Source organism: Calonectris borealis, chromosome 1 (genome assembly GCF_964195595.1).
Source record: "Calonectris borealis chromosome 1, bCalBor7.hap1.2, whole genome shotgun sequence".
NCBI lineage: Eukaryota > Metazoa > Chordata > Aves > Procellariiformes > Procellariidae > Calonectris > Calonectris borealis.
Genome location: NC_134312.1, coordinates 133,554,433 through 133,580,251, shown reverse-complemented (window position 1 = coordinate 133,580,251; position 25,819 = coordinate 133,554,433). Strand labels below are relative to the sequence as shown.

General features: G+C 38.3%; 1 protein-coding gene across 2 annotated transcripts in view; it reads right to left on the bottom strand.

Moving 5' to 3' along the window:
• SH3KBP1 (SH3 domain containing kinase binding protein 1) overlaps positions 1 to 25,819 on the bottom strand; it is a 233,375-nt gene that overhangs the window by 101,265 nt on the left and 106,291 nt on the right. Inside the window, exons 4-6 of one of the 2 annotated variants that reach the window (XM_075175254.1) lie at positions 19,803 to 19,909; positions 9,992 to 10,115; positions 4,535 to 4,609 (exon numbers count right to left, since the gene is read on the bottom strand). In XM_075175254.1, coding sequence (XP_075031355.1) covers positions 4,535 to 4,609; positions 9,992 to 10,115; positions 19,803 to 19,909 — 306 coding nt within the window. The remainder of the gene's footprint in view (positions 1 to 4,534; positions 4,610 to 9,991; positions 10,116 to 19,802; positions 19,910 to 25,819) is intronic. The other variant, XM_075175263.1, reaches the window with a different exon arrangement.

Here is a 25,819-nt window from a genome sequence, read left to right as displayed (position 1 = left end):
AATTGCAGTAGATGAGACAGGAACTGTCCTTCTTCCTTTTCCTCACATTCTGGCGAACACGGAACAAATACCCACAGCCTATGAGGTATTTATCTTGAGCTTCTATCAAAGTCCTGTATTTTGTTGAAGCCATCCCCAAAAACATTCCATAGTGTCATGAAAAAAATCAAAACCAGAAAAGGAAGTTTGATTTTAAATAGAACTGTAGAACTGTAGAACAAAGCCATGTTGATTCTTCACAGTTTAAAGGTTAATAAATTCACGCTTTCAAAAAACAAATTTATGCTTCTTTACCAAGAGTGGTTATACACGTACAAATGGCTGAGGCAGACTATCTCAATATTATTCATTATTTGTTATTCTCAGTTATATTCCTTGAAGAAATGTAACTGTGTAATCTAAACATTTTGTCATTTCCTTTCAGCATGTTCGTTTTCCTTAGCACAACAGTTCTTGCCACGTAAGAAACGGCCCCAAGATTTTTATGCTTGCACAAGAAATCATGCAGGGAAAAGGGGAGCGGTGTCCAGCACCAGGTAGCAGCATGCATTAAGGGCAATGCAGCGCAAGCATCTTCTGCAGCATGAACACAGAGCCATCAGTACGGAAATTGGTGGCTTCACCTCATCCCCAGCCATTTCCCCGAGTACTGTAAGAGCGAATAGAAACAATCATTCATTCAGGAGCTCTACAACTGTACCATCGTCATCTTCATTTTGGAATTCTTTTTTCACCACCATTGTTCTCACCAAGTACAGGAACATGTTATTATACGTGAAAGGACGGGTAAGCAACCACAGCCAAAAGGAGTCTTTACCTGCCACTCAGCAAAAACTGGTCTTTTGTGAGACTCATGGAAAAGCACTTGCTAGTGGAAGTCCGAATCAAAGGAAGGATTTAATGTGTTTCACCCCAGTCACCATCATTCTTCCACCCACCACCCCCAATCCCTTGCCACTTGTACATTCGTTCTCCAGAAAACAGGGTGCTTATTTTTAATCATAAAAATTTCCCTCACCCAATTCTAGCACTGTTCTTTCTCAGATGTTATTTTTCATTGTAGCAGCTGTGTATTTAATATATGTTCTTCTTTGTAAGCAAGTTATAAGAAGTTGAGGCGAATTAAAAAATTGTAACTGTCCTCTCTTCAGAACTGTTAAAATCCACATTTGGGATTCTCATTTAACTTCACTCACATTCAGACACTCTTAAATGGGGTTAATAACATCATAAATACATCAACCATATTGATTTCTTTGAACTCTGACCAGCCATTGTTCGTCAAGGATTAGGGGGAGGCGGGGGAGGGAAGTAAAAAAAAAAAGTGGTGGAGCAATAGAAAACACAATTAAGGTTACTCACGAATATTTCTGTTTCAACGATCCTGTCTCATCTTCTTCCATTATATCTAATATCTATTACTGACAGCATTGTGGATCCACATATAAGGAAAGAGAGGCAAATATTTGTCAAATCAAGCATTGTATCTGCCCTGTTCTTCAGTATAGCATCTTCGAAGAAAAAGAAAGCGAAGGAAGAAAGAGAAATTAAACCAGTAAAAATAAAAAAAAAATAAAAATCCAAGAAGCATTTTCGTGGAGGTGCAGGAAAGTTGCGAGATGAGAGAAAAGAGGGCTGTGATCGACAAAACAACAAGTAAGTAATTTTTTGTTGCTGTGTGTCCCTCTTCGCCCAGCATACGCAGTAGCAAAAATTTTCTGACAGCAGGTTAATGAGCAGAATGCCAAAGGAGTTGGATTTATTGCTGAGTGGAGCCTGGCATACCTAATGACCAAAAAAGCCATGTCAGCATATGAAGGCAAGGCCGAGTGTTTATGCAGGAGACAATCTTGCATACTTCAGTGGAAGGTATCTCTAGAAGCAGCTACACACTAATTCAACAGAATTTAGCTATTATAGGCCTTGGTTAAGTAAGAAAATGTCTTTTAAACAGGGCAGTTGCGAAAAGGCTTTCAAAATAAAAGTATTTTAGCACTAAGTATATGTTTGTAAAGTAAAAGCTCTAAGCTTGCTTCAAAAGTTGAGCAACACTTCATGCAGTGTGATACAGGTGAATCCAAGCACCCTTTGGGCATGACTAATCTATGAATTGACTTGAGCTTAATTTACGGAGAAATCAGGAGGCTGAAATTAGAGCAGCTGTGGGTTGTTTTAAACAGACACCCCTAAACGAAAACAATTCTGTGGAACGTCTCCAAACGATTTTCACTGGAGACATAAGCACATGGATATTTGCCTAAAAATAAGGACCACAGATCAGATATGAAATGGAGGGAGCTGGCCACACCTTCAGTAGGCCTGCTCTGGAAGAACATGAGTATGCAGGAGGTGAGCTGCCAATAGATGTAGCAGGAAGAATAACGAACCCTCCTTTTTGTATGTTAGTTTAGGACATAACATCGCTGACAGTATCAACACTGCCAACCCTCATTTTGCTTACAACTTTCCCGGATGACCTGATTTTGCGTACCGCCCACTTCAGTCCCAGTTCCAACCCAGTAAAGCAACAAATAGGCCACAAATATAGCTGGTCATCTGGCCTTCTGAGATGCAATTTTACAGAGAAAGCAAAATACCTCTGCAGCATGAAAAAACATGCAAGTCTCAACCAAATGCCAAGGGAGGTAGTATTAAACAAGACATCTTCAGTCAGCTTTAAAAACAAAGTTTAGATGGGTGTTTGCCCAGAGCAACTTGAGACAATTTACTGTGGGTTAAGCTGTCTTCTTGCAGCTGGTTATCAAGCATACCTGTAGATATGCATCCAACCCCGCTTTCTGTGAAATCAGTTTGATGAAATTTATTTCCTGTGGCACGGCACGACCATGGGCCACTATTATTAACACGAAGAACTAAATGCAGAGCTCTAGCATGACTGGAAAGGTGACTGAATTCTTCCTGACTTCACTTGGGCTCACCCTAAATGACTCAAGAAAAGAGGAAAGGCCATTTGACACTTAATGAAAAATGGGCTGGGCACGGAGAGCAGGTTTCTGGAAAACCCTGAAAGGTAATGTTAGGGCAACACTGCCCAGAAAGATTAACGTTGTGAAATTAAAGGCTCCAAAGGCAGACCTTGCATCTGATTTGAAGCTAGATCTTAAAGTCAGAAGTCAAGCATACTGGAGATTTACTTCGTAAATCCTTATTATGCTCATCAGATAGGTGGATTCGAGGACACGACGGTCTAAGAATTCTGCAAGAAGCATGCAATTTGAGTGATGCATAAGCAGTCATGAAGACTATAAGGTGAGAAGCAGCAGAAAAATGTGAAGACCACCAGCCATATGGTCTGCTCCAGCCAGAGCAAGAGCTTGGTTGAAAGCTTGAGAAGAGCTGCAGAAAAGAGATGAATTCTGGTAGACAGGGAGGCAATTCTCCACGAGGAAATACCCAGAGCTGCACGCATCCACAAAGATTTTTGTTTAAAAAAAAGACCAGGTTTTTGTTTAAAAAAGAGTGCAAGTTATCAGAATAGAAGACTACCACTTCAACTGCTTCATCCTTTGCTGTGAACATGCATAAGACAGAAGTCCTCAGAGGTAGGAGAGCAAACACCCCCACCCAGAAAAGAGGAAGAAGGGCAGCACAGCTTGGATCTTCTGAAGAGAAAGCTGTCTGGGACGAAAGCAAATGCCAAAGTTAGCACAACATCCTGTTCACCGGAGAACAGGACTGAACACTTTGTACTTAGTCACACTGAATGTGACTCAGTAGGATCTCTTTCTGCTACATTTCTTGATGAGGAAGCAGGTGGAAGGACAGATTTCTGTCTTCCTTGCTTCCTCTGTCTTGCATCTGATGTCACCATCCCCTCTTCTTCTGTATTAACAGGGTAGTAAAAGCATATGAAAAGCAGCATGTTCCCTGCTTCCAAAATGCAGAAGGCAAAAACCTGAACATGAAATGAAAGTAGCTTTGTATCTTTTACCTTCTTTGGCTGAAAAAACGTATTAACCAAAATGCTGTGAGTAATAGCTGTCAAAGACAGAATGCCAAATGAAGAGCATGCATTAAATTTAAAGAAAAACAAACCAAAAAAACCCCAAAACCAAACAAACCAAACCCCACAATGTTCTTTAAGAAAAGCAAAGCATATTTTATGAATTCAGCAATCACAATGGGAACTTTAATTTTAGAGCAGAAGGACTTTTAATTCAAAGATTTGTGGTTATTATCAATAGTCTTCATGTAAAAATGATGGGACTAAATGGTCTTAATTTCAATCCATAGCTGAGACCCAAACATCCAATGTAATTCACAACATACTGTGGGTTTACACACATACATTATATGGACATATAACATACACATGCACAGAAAGAACAAGGGCATTCTCATTGCATTAAGGCTAGGCAGTTCATCAGCAGCAAACTGACTTTAGCTTACAGACAAATATATGCACGTAGAGTAGCCATAAGTGAGTAGCAGTGGCACATTTTACAAGTGTAGATAAATCAAACAAGTACTGAGGACTAAAGCTATTGCTTGTTGATTTTGCAACACAACTCACTGTTATAGCGTCTGTAGCTGTCAATCTTTGCCGGTGCCACTCTGTACAGAATTGTCCCTTCAAAGGCAGATTTTCCTGACAGCAGGCAAGAGAAGGAAAGGGGGGAAAAAAAGAGAAGGGGCGGGGTCGGGGTGAAGAGATCGAATGATGGTAAAAAGAAGGGAGAGGAAGAGGTTTTAATCTGTATTTTCAGTCACTAACATTCGTAAAGCCTCATTAGCAAAACAACGAGAATATTAACAAAAGTATCTGATTGTACATGAAGTTAAAATATTCTTACTGCATGTATGTCAGATAAAAGAATCTCATGATTTTGCTAAAGTTGTTCTTTATAATGTCCAACAGAATGCATTTTTTCTTAGGTTTTGTCTGTTGTCCATCAAGTGGCGAGACTTGCAAATGAAATTATGTCTGTCTTATTCAGCCTCCTCATCGAGCACAGGGGAAGCCTGAAAAAAATTATTACTGCAATGATGTACTTACACCAGCTCAACACTCCTGGTTGATGTAGTGCACTCGAACAAGCACAGCTGACATCCAAACTGAAATACTCACATTTCTTTAATATACCAGGATCCTGTGAGCATCAGAAATACTGCATCTTTCCAAGATGACTGATTGGAAATGTTTTGGACATGGGAACTGGTCTTAAACAATGCTTGGTTGAAGGGATAGGACATTAAAACCTGAATAAATCAGTTTTTCAGCCAATAGCTTAATCAGGTGTTTTGACTCAGGACACATTAACAAAAACAAAATACTAAAATTAAAAAAGAAAACAACAAAACAACAAAAAACCCCAAACAAATCCCACTTCCCATCTTACATCTTTAAGATAACATTTTTATTATCAAAACCATTAATTTCTTGGGTTTTTTTTTTCTTTGATAGCAAGATAACTCATGCTCTGACACTTATGATATGAAATTCAAGTGAAGGTAAAAGCATGAGCAGCTAAGGTGTTTTGTGTGTTGGGTTTTTTTGAAACCAGAGGTATCCAGGCAAGCCCAAGAATATACCAATGTCAGCTTGTTGCCAATCTCACCTAGGTATACGGTCACAAAAATGAATGTCTTCAGTAAAATTTTATAGCAAAATAGCTAGTACATGTGAATTGTCCCAACATAGCATCACACCCATTTTGGTACCAAAAATGTGTATTTTTTTATCCCTGCATATCATTCTGTTGGACTTTCAGAAAATAAAAAGCTGTACTCATTTATGTACTGTAAAGAGCTGTTTCTTTGTTTTGTTCTTGCAGTTTAATTAATAACAAAAGTTTTTCCTTGCCTTATTTTTACATGAGGAAGCAAAGCCCCAAATCCATTTTTCCACCTTGTTTTTACAAAATACCATTAAAAGAATGCTATTAAAACAAAAAACAATTAAGAAATTGCTAAGAAAAAGGTATGTTAAGCTTCATGACATTGAGGAGAGCCAGACAGTAATGGACATCTAAAGTTTTAAGAACTCAAAATACAGGAGGTGGACTGACCGAACCATTAGCTGATGAGTCTATCATCAGTTCTAACGCCAGCAGTCATGAATTCTTAGTGGCCATCAGTAACAGGTTCTAAAAATAGTTGATACATACCATGAGGCCTAGCAATTCCTGAACAGACACATACAAGAGACAGCAAGATGTAAAAGGCCACCTTTAAATATTGTCATGACATTGCCATGAACGTACTAAAATGCTTTTGAAATCATCTCCTTAATATGAAGTTGTGATTCTCTCAGATATGACTTATTTGACTACATGACAACTTTTTGCTTCTTGACAGGCTGTAATGACAAGATGCGCTATTGAAAATATTCTTAAAATTAATACTAGATATCTGAGAAATCTAGAAAATAATCTTATAATTGATGTATCCATTTAATATATAGTAATAAAATTATAATGCATACTTCCTGTTCATGCTGTAACAGTCAGTCAAAGAAAAGCAATGTTTTAATTTAAGAGGATGCTTTAAAAGAACAAGGAACTGTCGTTTACTTTCAGGGTACCTGATCCTGTCCGTACTTACATTCTGAAATGTGCCTTTGAAGACAAAAAATTTGGCAGTCACCTTACAGCTGAGACAAATACTTTAAAAACAAACAAACAAATCCCCAAACCCACAACCTTTTGATCTTGTAACAGTCTCACTTTTCAATCTGCTGAGCACCCACCATCTGAGTGGAAGCACAGGTTCCCAAGCCTCTCAATTAAGGGCCAAGTTAAGTCCTACTGTCAGTATTCAAAAATATTTAGGCACTTCCAAAACTGGCGCCAGACATTTTCAAAAAAGGGGCTTTTTGTTCTGAAGAAACTTCTGAGGTTACTCTATGACAGAGCGTGAAAAGAAACCAAGATAATTCCTTCGGGCCATTTACTCTGATTTGCCATAAAATTTAGATGGACACAACAAAACCAATAAAATCAGACAACGCCTTTCTCCCCATTGGGCCTGTGTAGGTCATAGCAGAAGGACAGAGAAATAAGCATTTTTATTAACCTTATTCCTAAAAAGCCAAGTTATATCATTTTTCTCCTCTGTATTTCTTCCACTTTGAGTTCACCAAAAATTACATTTGTTCTTCCAAAAAGGCTCTCTTTAGAAATGGTGAGTAAAATGTGATTAAAAGGACAAGTTTAACTAAGTTTAACCAAAGTATTAAATTTAACTATTAACTAAAAAATGCTCTTGTGTTTGCACAGTGCCCCTTCTCCAAAGATCCCATGCTACCTTCCCAAGTCTCGCGGTAAACCTGCCAAATAATACCTTATCCATTGTATAAGCTGGGTTGAAGAGTTCAAGGTTGCTGCTGAAGATTACAGAGCCATGCCCCAACCCTTTCTAGGCCCCTCTAGAAGCTGTGTAAAACCTCAGTGACCGCCGAAGGTACTGGTTCAACGTGCGGCCACAGCCCCTCGCACCTGAGTGCTAACTTATCTAGAATTCATATGCAATGTTTCTGCCTTATGAAGTCCTGTGATACAGACACATTCAAACAGCGTTTCCAGAGAAACAAAGAGGAGTTATTGCAGATTTGAAGTGCTGTCATGTCTTGTCATCCACAGAGGAAGGAGTTGATCTAGAGGCATGAATGTACACACTTTTGAGATGTTACCCAGAGCGTTTCAACAGTAATGCTAGCCTGATGCCCAAACCTTCCAGGGTTTACTTGTTCGGTTTTTATTTTGCTATGTTTTAAGACTAAGCACAGATACTTGGAATGAGATTATAATTCCTAGTCAGTTCTAGAAACTTGTGGAAATTTTTGCAGTCTCATTATGGAGATTTTCAAATCCAGATAGTCAGTGTACCTGAACAGAGACTCATAAAGCACCACATGTTAGAGAGCAACACCTATAACAATTACATAAACCATATAGAAAGAACTGAGTTGATGCATATTTCCCATAATTCTGCTAGAGGAATGCAGTTATTAAATTGGTGGTTTTACTTTAAGGAAAAAAAAACAAAAAAGCATTAAAACCCCCATAAGAATCTAATCTCAACATTCATGGAGTCCCTGTCTCTCTCTGAGGAGGTTTACAGTGTTCTATTTTATGGGTATTTTGCTATTTAGAAAATAGCTCCTAATAACACACCATCTTAGCTAGCTACAAACCACCTCCAAAGAGTTAAATTACATACAAGAAAGAAGAAAACCCATCTCTAAGCTACAGTTATCTTCAATTTAGTTAAAGAGACAAAAACGCTATCTGTGTTACCGATATCTTCTCAATACAATTATCACTGGTTTTAACAGTCAGAACCAGCACACAAAACTGAGCTTGAACTAAGCATGTGCCACTACGGACGTCGATGAAACAAGCTAATGCTTTGTGGCTGCTTTTACACACTCCAATGTTTGTTTTTGTTAAAAGACATTTTTAGGATGCTCATTATAAAGTAATTATTACCAAATTACCCGGGGAAGGAATATTCATTCATTCGTACAGATAAAATTGGGGTATTCCATCCTGAACAGTATCACTTACCTTGTTCATTTATAGAGTATCAAACACTACAGAATCCAGAGCTGAAACTACATCTACACAATTAGTTCTTCCAAGACTCACTGTGTTTATAATGAACAAAATTCATGATAGCATATATAGGTTATAGAAAGCAGTTGCAATCTCTCTGAAATGGACAACTTCATTTCATATCCTTCTTCCCTTTCCATCACACTAAAATCGTTAACTTCCTTAAAAAATATTTTCATTCCAGTCTAAGGAACATTACCTGTGAATATCTTTAGCAGCACCGACCACAAGACTAGGTCACCAGTGCCACATGAGTATGTACTCTATTACAAAAACAATATGAAAAATTTTCATCATTGCAAAGGTCAGGTTTTTTAGGCTCTTATTTCTGTGGGATGCAATAAAGATGATAAATTTGCCTTAAATGGAAAAATGAGAGGGGGAAAAAAAAAGAAAGTATTATAACTTTCTACCTCTTACTGAGAGAGGGAACTATAAAGGCTTTGGTAAATTTCAGCTGAAATAAGCTTACAAAGATCTTGGGAGTTCTTTCACTTTTGCTTGCTCAGAGCTCTTAGAAGAACACTACATAGCAATGATTACCTGCAGTGCTGAAAATAGGAAGACCTTGGTAGGTATTGTGGAATTAGTCTGAAATATGTAAATACAATTGGCTTTTTTCCTTTTCACTAAAGATTCAGTGTTGACCACTGAATTAGGAAATAACAAGAATATCTGTTTGAAGAACAGAAAAAACATGAAGACCAACAAGTGTCCATTTCATTTAACAACATACTTTTGGTTCAGGTTATTCTCCAAGGGAAGTTATAAATAGGACAACCCACTACCATACTTATACTATCGCAAACTTAGTTACCAAACATGCTTTTCACCTGCAGCAGTACTGGCCCACTGTAAGTGAGAGAACAAAGTCCATGTCCCAGTTCTGGCCTTTTTCCCTTTGGCTGCTGGGGCAGTGGGTGACGGAGGTGATAGTAACATGCTCAGCACCTGGAGGGAAAAAGTGCCGCATGTCCCACACCAATAATTATGAATCCTTAAATCTACTGGATAGTGCCATTATAGAAGGCATGGCACTTTAATCCCTTGTTTAAATAAGCACAGCCACTTTGTAGATGTTTGGTTACTTTGCTCAGTTTCCACATCTAAAGACAAAAAAAAAATTGTAATTCATTTTGAAATACAAATCCAATAATCATCATTGTCTTCTCTGTTCTTGGTCTGTTGCAGCTCAGCAGGTCTTAACACAGCTCAGGGAGCAATGCCAGTATTAAAACTCAGGTAGCATTATAAGTACACACTTAGCATCATCATCTGACCCTTTCACAGCATATTTACGAACATGACATTCAAAAACACTTCCAAGCAAGAGATACGAACGCACTACCCTATCAATATGTTAGTGGGTAAAGACACAGACATACATTGAACATCAATAATATTTTTTCCCTTACTTGGCTTTACTTGCTCTTCCTGTGCTATTCCAACATCATCAGAATCAGACAATTCCTTTATGAAGTTGGAAGGAAACATGCCAGTCTTTCCATTGAGTATACCTTCCCACCAGCCCTCTTCTACCTGCACCAAGATAAAAACAAAAAAAAAGAGGTTTAACATAAGCAACACTTTACAGAGTTACGTTATATACATGATTTTCAGTAACAATGACAGTAATGATTTTGAGCACTTTGTATTAATTTCAGGTATAAGGAGCACATGGCATAGGCTCCAAGCCAGAACAGCTCTCTTTTTTTTTTTTTTTTTAAAGTACAAATAAGAAAGATGCATGCACCCATCTGTAAATGTCAGCAGTGCTGACAGCAGTCAGAAGCATGGACGAGCATTAAATAAAAGGATAAAAGAACAACTACAGAGCACACGGTGTCTCCACATTTCAATTTTTATGGATATCAGTTCAATCACTAAATTTTCAGCGCATACCGTACTCCTATTCATGACCATCTTCTTAATGTGTGATTTACAGATTATAAGAGTTTAAATTCCCTAAGTAGTCAATGGTGAAAGAGAAATGCCTGCAAAGGGCTATTCAGAGAATCTAAACTGGGTGTCTTAATATAAATCATGTGAATATTCCTGCCTTTCCCATCAAAATCAGAAATTCTCTATTTTAAAAATTAAGAATGTGGCTGAATCATTAATGTGTTAACGTAAGAACTCTACGGAGAACAAAGAACAGTACTAATGCATATTTGACTCTAGATTTACAAAGAGCTACTGAAATACATAATAATAATATGGTCAGAAGGAGGAGAGACACTTCCTAGCCCAATTCCAAGAGAAAATATCACTTAAAAATGACAAACTCCCTCCTGTATAACCCATTCAGGATTGAATGGCAGTCTCAGGCAGTGAAATGACAGCCCTTAGAAACCAGATGCCTTTAGGTTATAATGGAACAGCAAGAAATAACTTCTTATATGCATCAACTAAACATACCCTTGACAGATAAATATTTTTCATCTGTCAGACACTGTCCATTCACCAAAAAAATAACAAGGGAGGACAGTGTCAGTCTGTGACACATCAGTCTCCAATAATGTTTGACCCATTTCTTTCCTGCCCCCACAACTAAAATCATGAAAATAGAAAGTTAACTTTACAAGTTGAGGGTGTTCACGTTTACTGTTAAATAAACAACTCCACATCTTAAATGGTACTAGTTAATTATTATAGGAAAAAAGTCTGTTTCGTATCACTTATTCATGAAAATCACTCGATGACTTCAGTGGGGTGCAGGTTTTTCACATGATACTTTTAAGTCTCTCAAAGGTAGTATTTGTTTTTGTTCTCTCCAGACAAATTAAAAACTATATGGAAAACTGAAACTGCATGATCCACAACACTTAGTAGACCCTACAAATTATATCTCCAAATACCTATATATTATATACCATTATATAGAAAATACACAAAGTGGCCAAGACACTTTGAGCTATAAAATACTTCAATTTTTCTAATGCAGTATTCCCAGATGGCTCTATTGATTAGAGCTAAACATTAAACCATAACTGCATTAGCTGATTGACCAGAAGATTAATCACAGGGGAATTACACAGTTCCTAAGATCCCAGCTTTACAAGATGCTGAGAATTATATGACAGAAAAAAAAGTGACCAGTATCACTCAGTTCCATCTTTACCTCAAATAATTTTCTCCTGCTTACTTCTTCCAGGGTAAAACTTCACAGTTTTCTTACAAGTTAACATCAGCACCCTTTATATGGCGTGTTTATGTATGGATCTCTATGTACGTGTATAGAAAAACACACATACAAAGTTCTTTAGACAGGTAAATCTAAATTGGATGTGAATATACTCACAGCATTCATTAGCTTATTACAAGTTTTCCAGCTGATACGAGAATGAATTATCTGAAAATACCATGTCATATTCAATAATTTTACAAATTCAGAAAAATCTAAAACAAAAGCCAGATTTTTTTCCACAAGAAAACGCAGAATGATGTTAGCAAGACATCAGAGGTTCAGGTCAAATTGGGCCTCCGAAAGGTTTATTAGGAAATTTTCATGAAAAGCATCAAAAGTTGTAAGTATTTTTAAACACTATAGCTACACGCTACATACTTTTAAGCCTCAAAACACACCAGCTAGAGAATAATCCATACCATAAAGAAGACACTAAATTACCCCCAGGATTAGTTATCCTAAATTGGGGCAATCCATTGCCATATGGTTTGAAATGTCGCAATAATTCCCAGCCAATAAAACCTTACAAATGAAAATCCATTATTCATGGGGGTAATCCATCTGGAGGTACGAGCACTCAATAAAATTTGTTACTATACTATTAGAACAAAGTGCTTTCAGGATTTATATATCTAGATCCTGATTTACGCCCAGCATTCATGTGCTGAACCAAACAAACTAAAAAGAGGATTTCATTCAGTAGTCTGTGTCCCTCTGCCAGAAAAGAAGTTCTACTGTTCAACCTACACACCAATTTTAAGTTCAGCCTGAAAACAGTTTTTGGTTTTAAGTTAGAAGAAGAATCTTTCCAATCTGCCAAATGTAAGTGGCTACAGCTAGAGGTATTTTCAAGACGTGTTTTCAGTGTGTTATATCCGTTCACTGCCTTTCAGAGAGGCATGGCACGTCCTCATCTTGCCCAGCCTCGAGGCTGCCAGTACTGCTGTTACACCACATTTGAAGAGCAACAACATACAGAAAAGTGACTGAAGATACTTCGTTACTCCACTTCATATATTTAGGGAGGTGACAACACATGCACCCAACTGCAACTCAGTCAATGCCAGGCGTGGGGCAGGGACAGATGCGATAGCAGACAGATATATGCAGCCCAACGCCCAGATGTGATTGAATGAGATACGAACTACAGTACCACCAGAGAACAGTGCATCACCTCTAGAGAAAAGCATCCCATTAAGAAGCCTTGCCTTTGGGGTTTAAAGGGAAATTTAATCTAGATAATAATTATGCAACATTCAAATGTTAGAATCATAGAATCATAGAATCATTAAGGTTGGAAAAGACCTCTAAGATCATCGAGTCCAACCGTCAACCCAACACCACCATGCCCACTACACCATGTCCCTAAGCGCCTCATCTACACGTCTTTTAAATACTTCCAGGGATGGTGACTCCACCACTTCCCTGGGCAGCCTGTGCCAAGGCCTGACCACTCTTTCAGTAAAGAAATTTCTCCTAATGTCCAATCTAAACCTCCCTTGGCACAACTTGAGGCCATTTCCTCTCGTCCTATCGCTTGTTACTTCTTCCAATATCATTGGGCTTTGGTTTTTTTCACATTTTCAACGAAGAAAGAATACTTGTATTTTGTTTTTAATTGAATTACTCGATCAGTAGAGCCTTTTTTGATATAAATGAGGTTTTTGGAAACTATAAACCAAATACAGATGAAAATCATTCAAAATATGCTGTTTTACTTTGTTGGAAAGGGAGTGTTTCATCAAATTGTGCGATGCCAGTACACAGTAACAACCCAGACTAGAAAGACAGTAAGAGGTTCTAATAGTTAATTTTACTTACAAATAATAATATAAATAAGAAATAATAATGAAGTGCTCAGAATAGATACCATGGAATTGGACAGACAGGAAAATAACACAGAGAATTATATGGGTGAGAGAGTCAGACACACCAACAAGAAGTTCTCAAAAGGGTATACAGATGCTAGAACATTAAGTTGCTTAGAAATCAACAAAAAATTATTGAAATCAGCCTATTTCCATGTTTAAAGTACAAAAAAAAAAAAAAGAAGAAAGTAGTACGACAGCAGTTCAAGCCTTCAGGCAAACTCAGTGGTTCTATTTCAGACTGGGAATGCAGTTTTATTCTGTAACTGTAAAGCAACCAAAGAAAACAAAACTACTTCAGTAGGTCACTAGGACTACAAAATTAAGATATTCCAAAAGTGAGGAAACATTACTTTTTATTTTCTTTAGGTTTTCTCTTTATGGCCAACACAATGTGCAACATCCCCCTTTAAAGAAAGAAGTGTCAGAGGGAGCATCAGCCTCACCTGCAGTGCAATAAACCTTGTTGCTACAAGCCTAGAAGCACCTTCCCTTGAGGGAACTGGGCAGCCATCCCTGTAACTCCAGGACGGGATACCCAAAAAGAGCAGGAAATGCTGAGGCGAACTACCAGCAGTTGCTTGCCAGACTACCTAGGATTGCCACAGCTGCTTGCTTACCCCTTGCTCTATAATTAGTAGGCTAATGTTAAATGATTAAAATGTTAAATGATTAAAATGTTCAGCTCTTTGGAATCGCTGACCTAAAGTGTGTTTTCAATAAACTCCTGTATCCGCGTGTTCCACAAGCTTTTCTACAACCTGCAGCTTTGCCTATTAGGCAGACAAACTACTTACAGCTCAGTTACGGCAAACGAGGGAGGCTTTGAGTCAGGAAAGGTTTCTGGTGGAAGAAAGTCTCCCTGGATCACAACAGTCTTTCTGGGCTGTTAAACTAAGACACAATACCAAGAATACAAGCAATGCCAGAGGCAGGCAACAGGAAGGAGAGAAGCCCAAGGTCAACAAATTTTCTTTTGCTTAGAGAGAACTAGAGCACAAAAAGCAAAGGAAAAAACTCCTTTTTTCATAAATTTTTTTATATATTTTTATAAATTTTATAAATCCTAATGGAAGATCTTGAGCTTGGAAGGACAAAAGCAATCGTATGTTGAAAGGAAATTAAAAACATAGATTCCCAAGAGGCAAAATGAACAAATCATATTCACTGCCAATGGGAAAAGAAATTTTGGAAACAAGACCTCAACAGAAGAGGGTGCCTACAGTGCCACTTGATGGCTTATTCTGGGAGTGCATTCAGAGAGAGTCATACCCATGAGATGTCAGCCAGCCCTTGGGCTTCTGCTACAGCACATCTGGAAGCTGTTTGATAACTCTGGTGCAGAAGGGAAGAATTAAAAACTGCACAAGTACCTTGTATTGGGGGATCTTTTCAGCTTCAGAGTTCTTTATTTTACAGTGTCCAAATGTGCTTTGGGATTTTTTTCGTTTGTTTTTTGTGGTTTGGGTTTTTGTTGGGTTTTTTTTAACATCATCTTCCAAATAAGAAATTGAGGGACAGAGAAAGCAATCACATAGAACTGGAATGACCCTATAAAGAGTCAGAGGTATTTGCACCCTTATTTTCACAAAAGAGCCTCCTACCACATGAACTAGCCAAACAAGCAGTAGTCATAGAAGTCCTTGTGAACCACCTGTTGGAAGAGGATCGGGAAAAACACCTTACCACAGGATTTCACAGAAAAGTAACCGAGGGACGTGGAACCCCAGCATTCATTCCCAACTGTTTTCTTGCACTATTATACAGTTCTGTACTTGTGGCACAGACCATCTCCTTGCCACTATTAAATATTCCCCTCTCAACTCTACAGCTGTCAAAATAAGTTACTGTAAGGAAAGTCCAGCTCAATCCCCAGTGTCTATCCTGTTCTTGGAAACGGGTTGAACCACTTCATCTCATAACAACAACCACAACAAAACCCCACCAACCTTGCCCAAAAGGAGCATCAGATTTTTAAAAATTCAGTTTGCATTTTTATAATTTCAAATGAGTTAGTTACAGGATTTGATCATGTAATATATGGCAATGTTAACTAAAAGTCAAAGAATAAGCTCAGTGGTATTACACCATGTCGCAGTCAAAGACTTAGTTGTGAACTTAACTCCATGCACTACACGTTGCCAAAAAGCTGCCAAAAAGCAGGATAAGGCCACAAGGTATATAGCAGCACAATGACAGAATAATCCCAAATGAAAGCAGGCTCAGAACTATTGAGTGACATGCCAAATGTCCTTACTCTGACAGTACAGGTTAATTGTCTGGCACCCCATGAATGTCTAAGGGTGAAACATAATTGGAATTCAGATATCTGCATTTAGTAAGACAATTAGTTACAGTTTATTTTGGGAAAACTCTAATTAGAGTTATAGCTAATGAGCTAGAAAAATGACAAGCAAAAAGCTATCAATCACATTAAACGTGAACGTAAACAATGATGAAAATGCTTCTCTTGTTAGTTTCAAATGTACTTTTAATTTAAGTCTGTTGTCTCATGGGTATCAGTGTCTGTGCAGTTATGGAAACCTCTAGTTTAACAACAAGCATTTTTATCTATTGTGATGAATGTCTGATCTTATCATAATTAATTTCTAACTATTTGGAACAAATAGGAAGGAACTGTGAATTCTGAACATATACAGCCTCTAAGGACATCTATCTGGTGACAAGCCTAGCATCTCAAAACTCGCTGTTGCTTTTGTTTCAATCCACTATACAGCACCAAACCACTTCTGCCACAACAGGAATTTCCAATAGTATCTACCACTACGACAGATATAAAAACCCTTTCAAAAAGTATCTTATCCAACCTGTTGGCACCAGGAAGAAGGATCTGTGGCAGCTTTAGATGCTACTACACCTCAGGTGTTGCTTAGGAGCCTGAAGCAGAGGTGGGAGAAGGGAAGACCTTCAGCATGTCACCATGTGATATCGGTGTAACCCATTTTCACTGGGGGTCTGGGAAAATACGCTTGGGCACTGATGGAGGCAGCTGAGGAGAAGACTTGAGTTCCCTTCAGCCAACCCTTCGCTGGAGGCAGTGACCTTCAAGAGGTTCGAGAGGAGCACAACCCATTTCTTCAAGGATGAAGTCAAATTAGCACAGTACAACAGGAACCAGCTTTTCTTTGCAACAGGAAAAGGTAGGGTTGTCAACCATAAGTGACATTTTAAACACATTTTTTGCTAAACACCCGCATAAAGATATATACACAGTATTTTGATCTAAACAATATCCAGTTTAGTTAGGAATTGATTTATTTCCAAGTAAACAGAAATCCACAGAGATTTGAAAATATTAATTTAAGTCAATTTAAAACCAATTAATTCAACTGATGCAACTTTCTTAGGAGTATACAATAAAGTACTACCTGTGGGAATCTGAAACCTTCTACTCATGAATAAAAAGATGGGGTAAGAGAAAGGAGCAACTGGAAATGGAAAGTGAATGACCATTAATGTTCCAATTACCCAGCGAACCACTGTAAATAATGCTGAAGATGCTATCATCCAGTTTTTCATCTTGAATAATGATAAACAAAATTGATATTTTGCAAGAATTGCCTCCAAATGTTGCCTGTGTGGGAGGGTTTTTTTGCTATTGTTTTGGGGGTTTTTGTAAAATAACACAGCATGGTTTTGGCCCTTGCAAAAAAACCTTCATTTTCACAACTGAGGAAGCCATATTTTTTAAATAATAAGTCCCTCACATCAAACATTTACCATCTGAAATAAGGAGCACCGTATAATTACATAAACACTGTGAATCATGCAATGACTCTTTATGCAGCATTACCTAAGGAATAACAATGGATATTGTTAGGATAAACAATGAAACCAATACATTAGTTGGTGCAGCCTTCTGTTTCAGAAGAAAAATTCTGCCCTACTTTTTCGAGGAATTAACGCTACTATGAGAAGGGCAGAAGAGGAAGTAATAACAGCAAGCATTCAACATCAACTGCTTGGTATCAACCATGATGGAAAATAAAGGTCACACAATAACACTTTCTGAGGTGCTGAGAATTTTTTCTCTAAATTCCTTTATTTTCCCTCTTCCACCAGCTGATCTAGTTCCACCCAGAAGAGTCAGACAATGTCCTGGATCACATGAATGCACCAGATGATGCCTGAGGCAGAGCTTATGTTTCAGCAGCTGACAGAACAGGGTATTTCATAAGGTCAAAGTGGGCACAGCCTCACCTGTGCCAGCTGTTCTTCTTCGGCATTTACGTATGGCCAGCAGTTCAAGCTAGCCATAAGAAATCCTCTTCCACACTACAGTAAAACTAATTCCAGTATGCCATTCTCTAGGATGGCCAAACAGAAAGAGCCGCCCTAAACAATATCTTTTCTAAAACCTTAGAATCAGCCAGTTGTCAATGCTTTCTTTAGTAGCAATTCAAGGCACAATTATGAGTTTAAGACTACCAAGTCTGTAATCAGCAATCCAAGTGAGTTTCAAAAAACATGCCCTTAACTGTAAGTACACACATGCAAGTACAGAATACTTCACTTTCATAGTTCTACATCTTTTAATTTTAAAGCAAACATTTTCAGTCTCATTTGGATTTAAATAAATCTGTTATTTATAATTAAGTTGTTCAAATTCATAAGACAACAAGAGATGCATTTCGTAAGAGAAGTCTAGCGTCTCATCTAAATTATTTAATCACACAATTCATGTGGTAGGGTTAATTTGTTGGCTGGATACTAGGAAGGGGTTTTATTTCATCACTTTACTCTTGAAAGACACAGACTTAAAAGTTTTAAGTAGGGCAACTGACAGAAGATATTTGTGTGGCCATGTGAGGTCAAATACACTTCAAATTGCGCAATGAAAACAGCTGATGTGCTGCTGTGAAACTCATTATAATACTGGGTTTACATTGTCTTCAAAATATGCTCTTAAATGTCTTACAACCTTGACCTCCTCCACTACAATTCTGCTCATAGACAGAATAAGGTTAGTTAAGTGACACATAATGTCTGATTCCAGGAAGAACGATGTGCAGAGCTGGCGTGTGCCAGTGATCACTAAGCTTCTTACATTCAGATGTGAAAATTTAATCTCTCCTAAGAAAATGCTGGATGTCATGTGGATTGCAGTAGAATTTATATTCTTTTAGAACTGATTTCTTAAGTGACAGAGGCAGGAAAAAGAAAACGAATCATATATCCTTGACAATAAAATAACTGTTGACTTATTAGCTGCTGAGTCACAGGGAAAAAATCCTACAAATAAATGATACAAGCTGAAACACACCTTTTATTGGCTGCTTGAGCAAACTAAGCTCTTAGATCTTTTTAAAGCTAAGTAAATAAAGACTAAATGAGTTTGAATGCATTCTACTTAAAGGCTTCATGTTAGCATTTTGACTTTTGGTCCTCTCATGCTATTAAGTTCAAAAAGATATTTCTAAAATCTCTAGTGGTAGAAAACTGAAGGTATTGGGAGTGAACAGCATTCCTTGATCCTGCAACCAGATTCACCCATGCAAAGAAAATTTCTGTATCTCTGTCCAAGCTTTCGTAATTTGTTCCCAGTCTTTTAAGAGATGTGCATTCATTTTCCACATCCATTTCCACCCAAAATAAGTTCATCTCAAGTCTCTAAAGAATTTGGTGGGGGGTTTTTGTTGTTTGGTTTTTTTTTAAACTGTTTACAGTAAAATGAAATTGTTAAAATTTTCAGGCAAAGATGACAAAAGGTGAATGTCATGGCTGAACTCCATAGGTCTTCAAGTAAATTTCTTAAATGTGTTTAACTCCTTAAAGATAATTCTTCCCTGTGGCTGGCTTACTAAAACTGGGAAGAGCTTTTTCTGCTATAATCTTGGTTCTTCAGAGATATAAATTCAATAGCCCTGTAGCACAAACTTTGAGCTTCTTCCCTGAACAGAACTCGGAAGCGTCAACTGATCGAGTAAAACCAGCAGAGGCGCTGCAGGGAAAAAAACCCTCACGAAATCCATAAGCAAACAACCACATCCCCTCACCCCCAACAGTAACCGAAACCAGACACGTCAGTATAGCAGAGAAGAAAAATGTCTGGTTTAAATTATGTCTTAGAACACACTGTATCCAAGAGCTTAGCATTCACAAGAAATGTCAAAACTGCATGTGTGTATATTCCATTAGAGAACTGCTCACCTCTCCCACGACTTCAATGATGTCACCAACTTTTAATTCCAGTTCATCTTCATTTTGAGGCATATAACTGAAAGCCACCTGACATCTTCTTCTTCTGTTTCTCTCTCCTGGTGGAAATGAAGGAAACAGGGAAATTGTAAAATGAAAACAAAATTCCATGCTAAACACAAGCCAGGGGAAATGATTAAAGATGAAATATTATTCTTTGAGTGCTATTAAAAGAATCTGAATGTTTGCAATGCTTAGTATATCTGCCTAGAATTAATTTCCAAAAAGAGAGTGGAGAAAAGATTTCTGGTGCATATTACTTCTTTCAACTATTTTTATAATTCAATGCAATTAATAAATGAAAATAAATTGTAGGGATTTTTTCCTTTCTGTAGTATTATTCAAGAGCCAAAATTTACTTAATAGACTGTGCTTCCTAGTGACAGGATGGACAAACTTAGCCAGAGGATCTTTCCAGGTGTATTTGCTACTATTTCTCTTCTAGGCTAGTCCTCTATACACATGATATAGGCAAATCCAGAAATGGGAGGGATGGGGAAGGAATCCAAAACCCTGTGGCTTTTGCTTATAAGGAAATGAGCTCTCAACTCATTATTTTGTCCTGTATCCTCCGTAATTCTTTCACAGGTGTACAAATACCTCACTAACCTTTTTAAAATATATATTCTTTTACATATATATATACACATACAGATTCATACAGTATGTACGTATATGTATGTATACACACATATTTGTAAGGTGCATATTTACGCACTAATATCAGATTAAAGAAAATAGAAGGAAAACCCTTCCTAAAGGACCCCCAAAGCTAGGTGTGTCATTGGGTTAGTGTGGTTAAGACAGACTAATTTTCATAATCAACCAGCTACTGGAAATGATGTTACCAGCCATCTTTCTCTTCAGCTTGGACATCCAGGCTCCCATGAGAAGCTGGTATGAGGGTGCATCTTTGGATGCACGACTGGAGAGAGGCTTGAATTCATAGCTCTGAATAAGAGTAACACCCTTTACTTGACCCTTCTGCCATCATAGTTTTAAGACAGACAGATAAATGAAAAGATTCAGTTCCAGAGCTTTGTTTGCCAGATCCGCTGGCTTACATATAATTATAGTCGTATGATTTGTAGCAGAGCGGATGAGAGAACTTCCCTAAATAAAGGTGCCGAAGCTCGCTGCTCAGCCTCTATTAGCTGAAGGACAATTTACTGACATGAATCATGATCATGGCGGAATGTGGTCAAGGAGGAGAAGGTAGGAAGAGAGAAATCATTCAAAACACAGGATTCACTGATTACTCCCTCTTCTCTAGAAGACGTGCAATGTATAAACTATACTACCTCGTATTATTTATATACATGTATCCATACAAACATATATACACACACTCTACACAAGTAAATGTACTTTCTCTTATGCTATTTCTCTTACCTGTTAAATATGCTCAATACACACCAAAATTAGTTGTGTAAACACTGTCCAAGAACGGCCTCAATCTGACATTAAATTACAGAAATGGATCTTATGGTCAGTTTATTATTTCCTCTGCAACATTTCTTGATAATCCTTCTCTAGGGCAAACAGTAATAAAAAGTTACAGAACTTTTTTTTTTTCTAATCTATTAATTGAAACTAGAGAAAGAAGGGAGAAGGGAAGCCATTGAATTCGGCTTTCTGACAATATTTTTCACAGCCACTGCAATCCTGCATGAGTGGCAGCTTTTTGAATGTTAAAATTAATACCTTAATGCAATGTAACCAAACTCGCTCAAATTGGCTCTTTCTTCCACCTACAGATGACTGTTCGTTCTTCACCATCTAAACTAAAATGGTCCCAAATTGACAACTTTCCAGAGCTGCATTCAAAATAACTTAAATATAATAAATACCTTCCACATTGAGTGCTTCTTTCATTGTGCAAAAGAGGCTGGCTATTTTCCCTAAAGATAACATTCCCACTATGATTTCTAACATCAAGTAGCAACTGATGTGCTGATGTTGCCTGATGTGACAGATGTCAGTTGCCACCTTAATAATCAATATTGTGTGACTCTTGGAGAATATTTTTGAGATTGCTAAGAGAGTAAGAAATAAACAATTCTGGATGTTAATAATAGAACTGTATGAATCCTTCCCCCTCCCACCCCATAAAGTTTTTTATTGCTGTATAGAAAATCCAGCTAAAGTCTGCATTTATCTCCATTAGTCTCATGCTTGTCTCACTGCTCTCCCTCTCCTCCCAAATCTTTCTCTAAAGAAATACCTAAGTGGAGAGTAGCAAGCCAACAAAATGCACGTACTATCTAGTTCCTCTCTCTGGTCTAATGCAAGACAACAGATCCAGCAGTGAATCCCTTTGGTTTTAAGGAGAAGGTGCTGCTGGACCCCATGTGCATGCTAATGTTTGGAGCACTTGAGCAGAGCACGAGTTGTGTGAAGTGCTCTAGAGCCAAGGGGTATATCCTTTTTCTTACACTAAAGCAACCTAGGTAATACAGCAGTATGAGTTTTCTAAGAAAACAGAGCTGATGATAGGAAAAGAAGCCAGAGTAACCAAGCAGTGCGTATACAAAAACTGCTACTAAAGAAAACCTCTGATTTTGCAAATGCAATATTCCCACCCCAGCATCACTGATTTTTTGTCTGTTTCTTAACTAGCACAAAGTCTCCAAAGGCAGTGTGGTCAGGAACCAGAAAGACCAATTGGGACAACTAACAAGCAGTTTAGACAGAAACACTGAAGGCTTAAAAGCAGGTAAAAAAAAAGAGATCGGTGAACTTTTACTGGCCTGTGTATAATAATTTGTAGCAAAAACCTGCTGCAGGCAGCACCACACTGCGCTCTGCCTGCTGGTTGCCGTTCCAGGCTTTTTCATTTCCTGTAGCTGTGGCGCAACAACAGAAGTGTTTTGAAGTCAAAATGCCTATGAGCTGCAGGTTGGGAACTAACCGAGTTACATTTTATTCAGAACAAGCTATCATACAGAAATAAAGGCACTCACCCTTGTAAAAAACACTGGCTCCCATTTACATAGTTATAATAAAGCTCAAAGGAAAAAAATTCACATGCCTAGTTTGTGCACTCTGTTCTTGAAACAAACCAGTCAGCCACAGAGAATTTGCTGTGCGTGTACAAGGGGGCTAACAAACAGTGACTTGCAAAGCATATTGCATCTGAAGCGATGGCACCAGGACCTCAACAACCGTGCCACAGAGCATGCCTGACTCTGCTCCGCTCCCCGTAAAGGCTGTGTCGAAAGCACTGAACCCTTACAGAGTGTCTGCAGATCTAGCAAGGGAAGAAAGAAAATGCACGTTGCATGCATTGCGAAAGGTGCCATGTCACGATGCGCCTTAAGAGCGATAGTGGCTGCCTTCTTACTTGAAGCTGTTGATTGCCAACTCCTGCTCACCCTTACCTAAGGCTACCGTTCCCTCTGCCCTGAGAGGTGAACTGCTTCTCCAATCATTCCCCAAACACTTTCGCTCAGAGCAAAACTTGGTAGCTTAGCAGCATAAACAACAGGCTTTGCTAAAACAGCTTCTTTAGGTCTTTATCCTAAGGTTCACCTGTCTCTCATTGTAGGTGTTCCTGAGTCGATGTCCAAATCTGAGCCTATCACTCAGGAGTGGAGATAACCTAATACCTCCAGAGGGTATTTAGTGTCACTGTAAAATAGACAACTAAAATACATCACATGAATGACTCTCTGGAGGTGCCTTTTTTACTGCTGTGACTAGATCAGACTTCAACATCTAACTTCAAAATGTCTAAAGTTAGGTCAAACGGAAAAAGGAATGAACATGTATTTAGAGACTTTAAACAAACAAACAAAAAAATATTTGAGGGCACAAATCTAATTCTTTCAAAGTGGTGTTTGATCAGATTCTAAAAATGGGGTGGTTGCCTGTGACAGCAGGAGACCGACCACAAAGGGGCTTTCTCCAGCTGTACACATGCAAGAGAGAGAATGATTTCTAAACATTTAAACACCCCTCTGGCATTAGCAATGAAGACGAAAAAGAGGCAATGACAACACATCGTCATTCAATGCTTACCTTTGAAAGGGGCACCAAAAGCTGAGGCAACGCTACACAAGAAGTCACACTGGTACTTAGACGCTGCCATTGGACCCAGGAAAGGTCACAAACTGACAACGCGGGATTTGATGAGAAGTGTGGTAGCAGCAGAGTAGATAGGAATCAAACTATTTCAAAATGGACTGGAATTTTCAAATCCAAACTACTTTTGTTAAACTTAAAACCTCTGTCATGAAACAGATATTTATATAAATGTGTGCATGTGTGAATGGGTTATACGGCGGTTTCTATAGAGCCTGCTTTTCACTGATGCCAATGTCTTTGAAGCCTGTCCTGTCAGTGAAAATCACGTGGTTAACTTCACTAACAGAAGGTCCATCAACTCTACATATTAATTCACTTTTTTCCCACCACAAGAGAAGTAGTACAGCAATCTGTTTCGTAACATAGTACAACTATTCTACAGAGTCAAAAAACTATATTCAATAAAAACCTTTAGAGAACAGACCCATGGAGCAAATGTCTGTCCCTCTCCCTGCTGACAAAAGGTATACCTAAATGGTTGACAATCTCTTCAAAACTAGACCCCACAGTTTTGTAATTGGATCTGTTTTAAAAAGAGATGTATTGGCATCATCGTAGCTCAGACAAACAATCCAACCCAATGGTTCCTGCATTTCTTTTATTATCGTTTTTTAATAAAGGAGTGTTGCTATGAAAATTGCATGGGTTAGGTTGGGGACTGAGTCAAGGTTTGCAGCATGAGGAGCCTAAAGACATTTCTCCCACACCTAAATAATTCCAAACACACTAAAGCACATAGCAGCTCCTGCAGACCCGTGGACTTCCCTCTACAGCGGGCTTGCTGGGCAGACTCAGGTGAGCCACAAAAGGAAACTGAGATCCACTGGGCCACCCTTCAAGTAGATGAAAGTGACTGAACTCAGTAAAACCACGTGGCAAAGAAGCCCCTTTCAGGCAGGTCTGTTAGGAGGAAAACGACAAGCTGGAGGAAAAGTTTCCTGTCGTCTATGCACGCGGCATCATCTGCCCATCAGCCTCAGTTGCACTTCCCATCCTTCCAGCTTTCAAAGCTATATCTGTAGCTGGGGGGAACTGGTCCAGTGCACAGTGTCTCCTGGTTAGACAAGCTGGGCTGAGATATGACTCAGCTTGAAACCAGTTCTAAATTTAATGTGCAAAAAGACAAAAGGCAACTATTGTACAACTAAGAGATGACGTATATGCTTTTAGGGTGCATGTTACTGATTTTAATGGTACTGATGGAGTTCTGGTACAGCTGTTTTTGACTGCCAGCCTAGATGGTTACTGTATCACCTTTTTTTTGTTATAAATCATTGAACTGTGTATATTAAAATGCAAATGTTAAGAAAAAGGTTGAGCTACAAGCTTACTTGTGAGAAAAAGTCTTCTTAAGACCAGTACCCTCAGTAGATGCTTTTGAGAAACAGAAGTTACCTAACTAAGAGCAAACAGATTGTTAGCATTAAAAATATTAACTTTTAAAATTGCTTTTTTTAAAGTATATTAAAGATAGTGTTAAGAGACTTCAGATAAAGTCTTGGTCATACTCAGTTCTAATGTGGATTCTGTCACTATCTTCCACAACACAAGGACTCCACCATCTTATATCCACCCACTAGTAGAAACACAATTCTGATTTTAAAAGGCACCAGAATTGTCAAGTTCCAATTTCCTTCTTTTCCTGGAGGATTCTGGCAGTATTTTTCCCACCTGGGATGTGACATGTCAATTCCAACTCTCTCATCACCTATGTGCTGTTAGAAGGGTGAATGCTTTTGGATGGATGACAAAAAAACCCTGCTGAGGTCTGTTTGTTCCCTGTCTAGCAGAAAACAGAAGTAAGCTGGGTGTGAATGTTTTAAGGGCTGGGGGGGGAAACTGTTGGGGTTTTTTGTGTTTGTTTTGGGGTTTTTTTGTGGTTT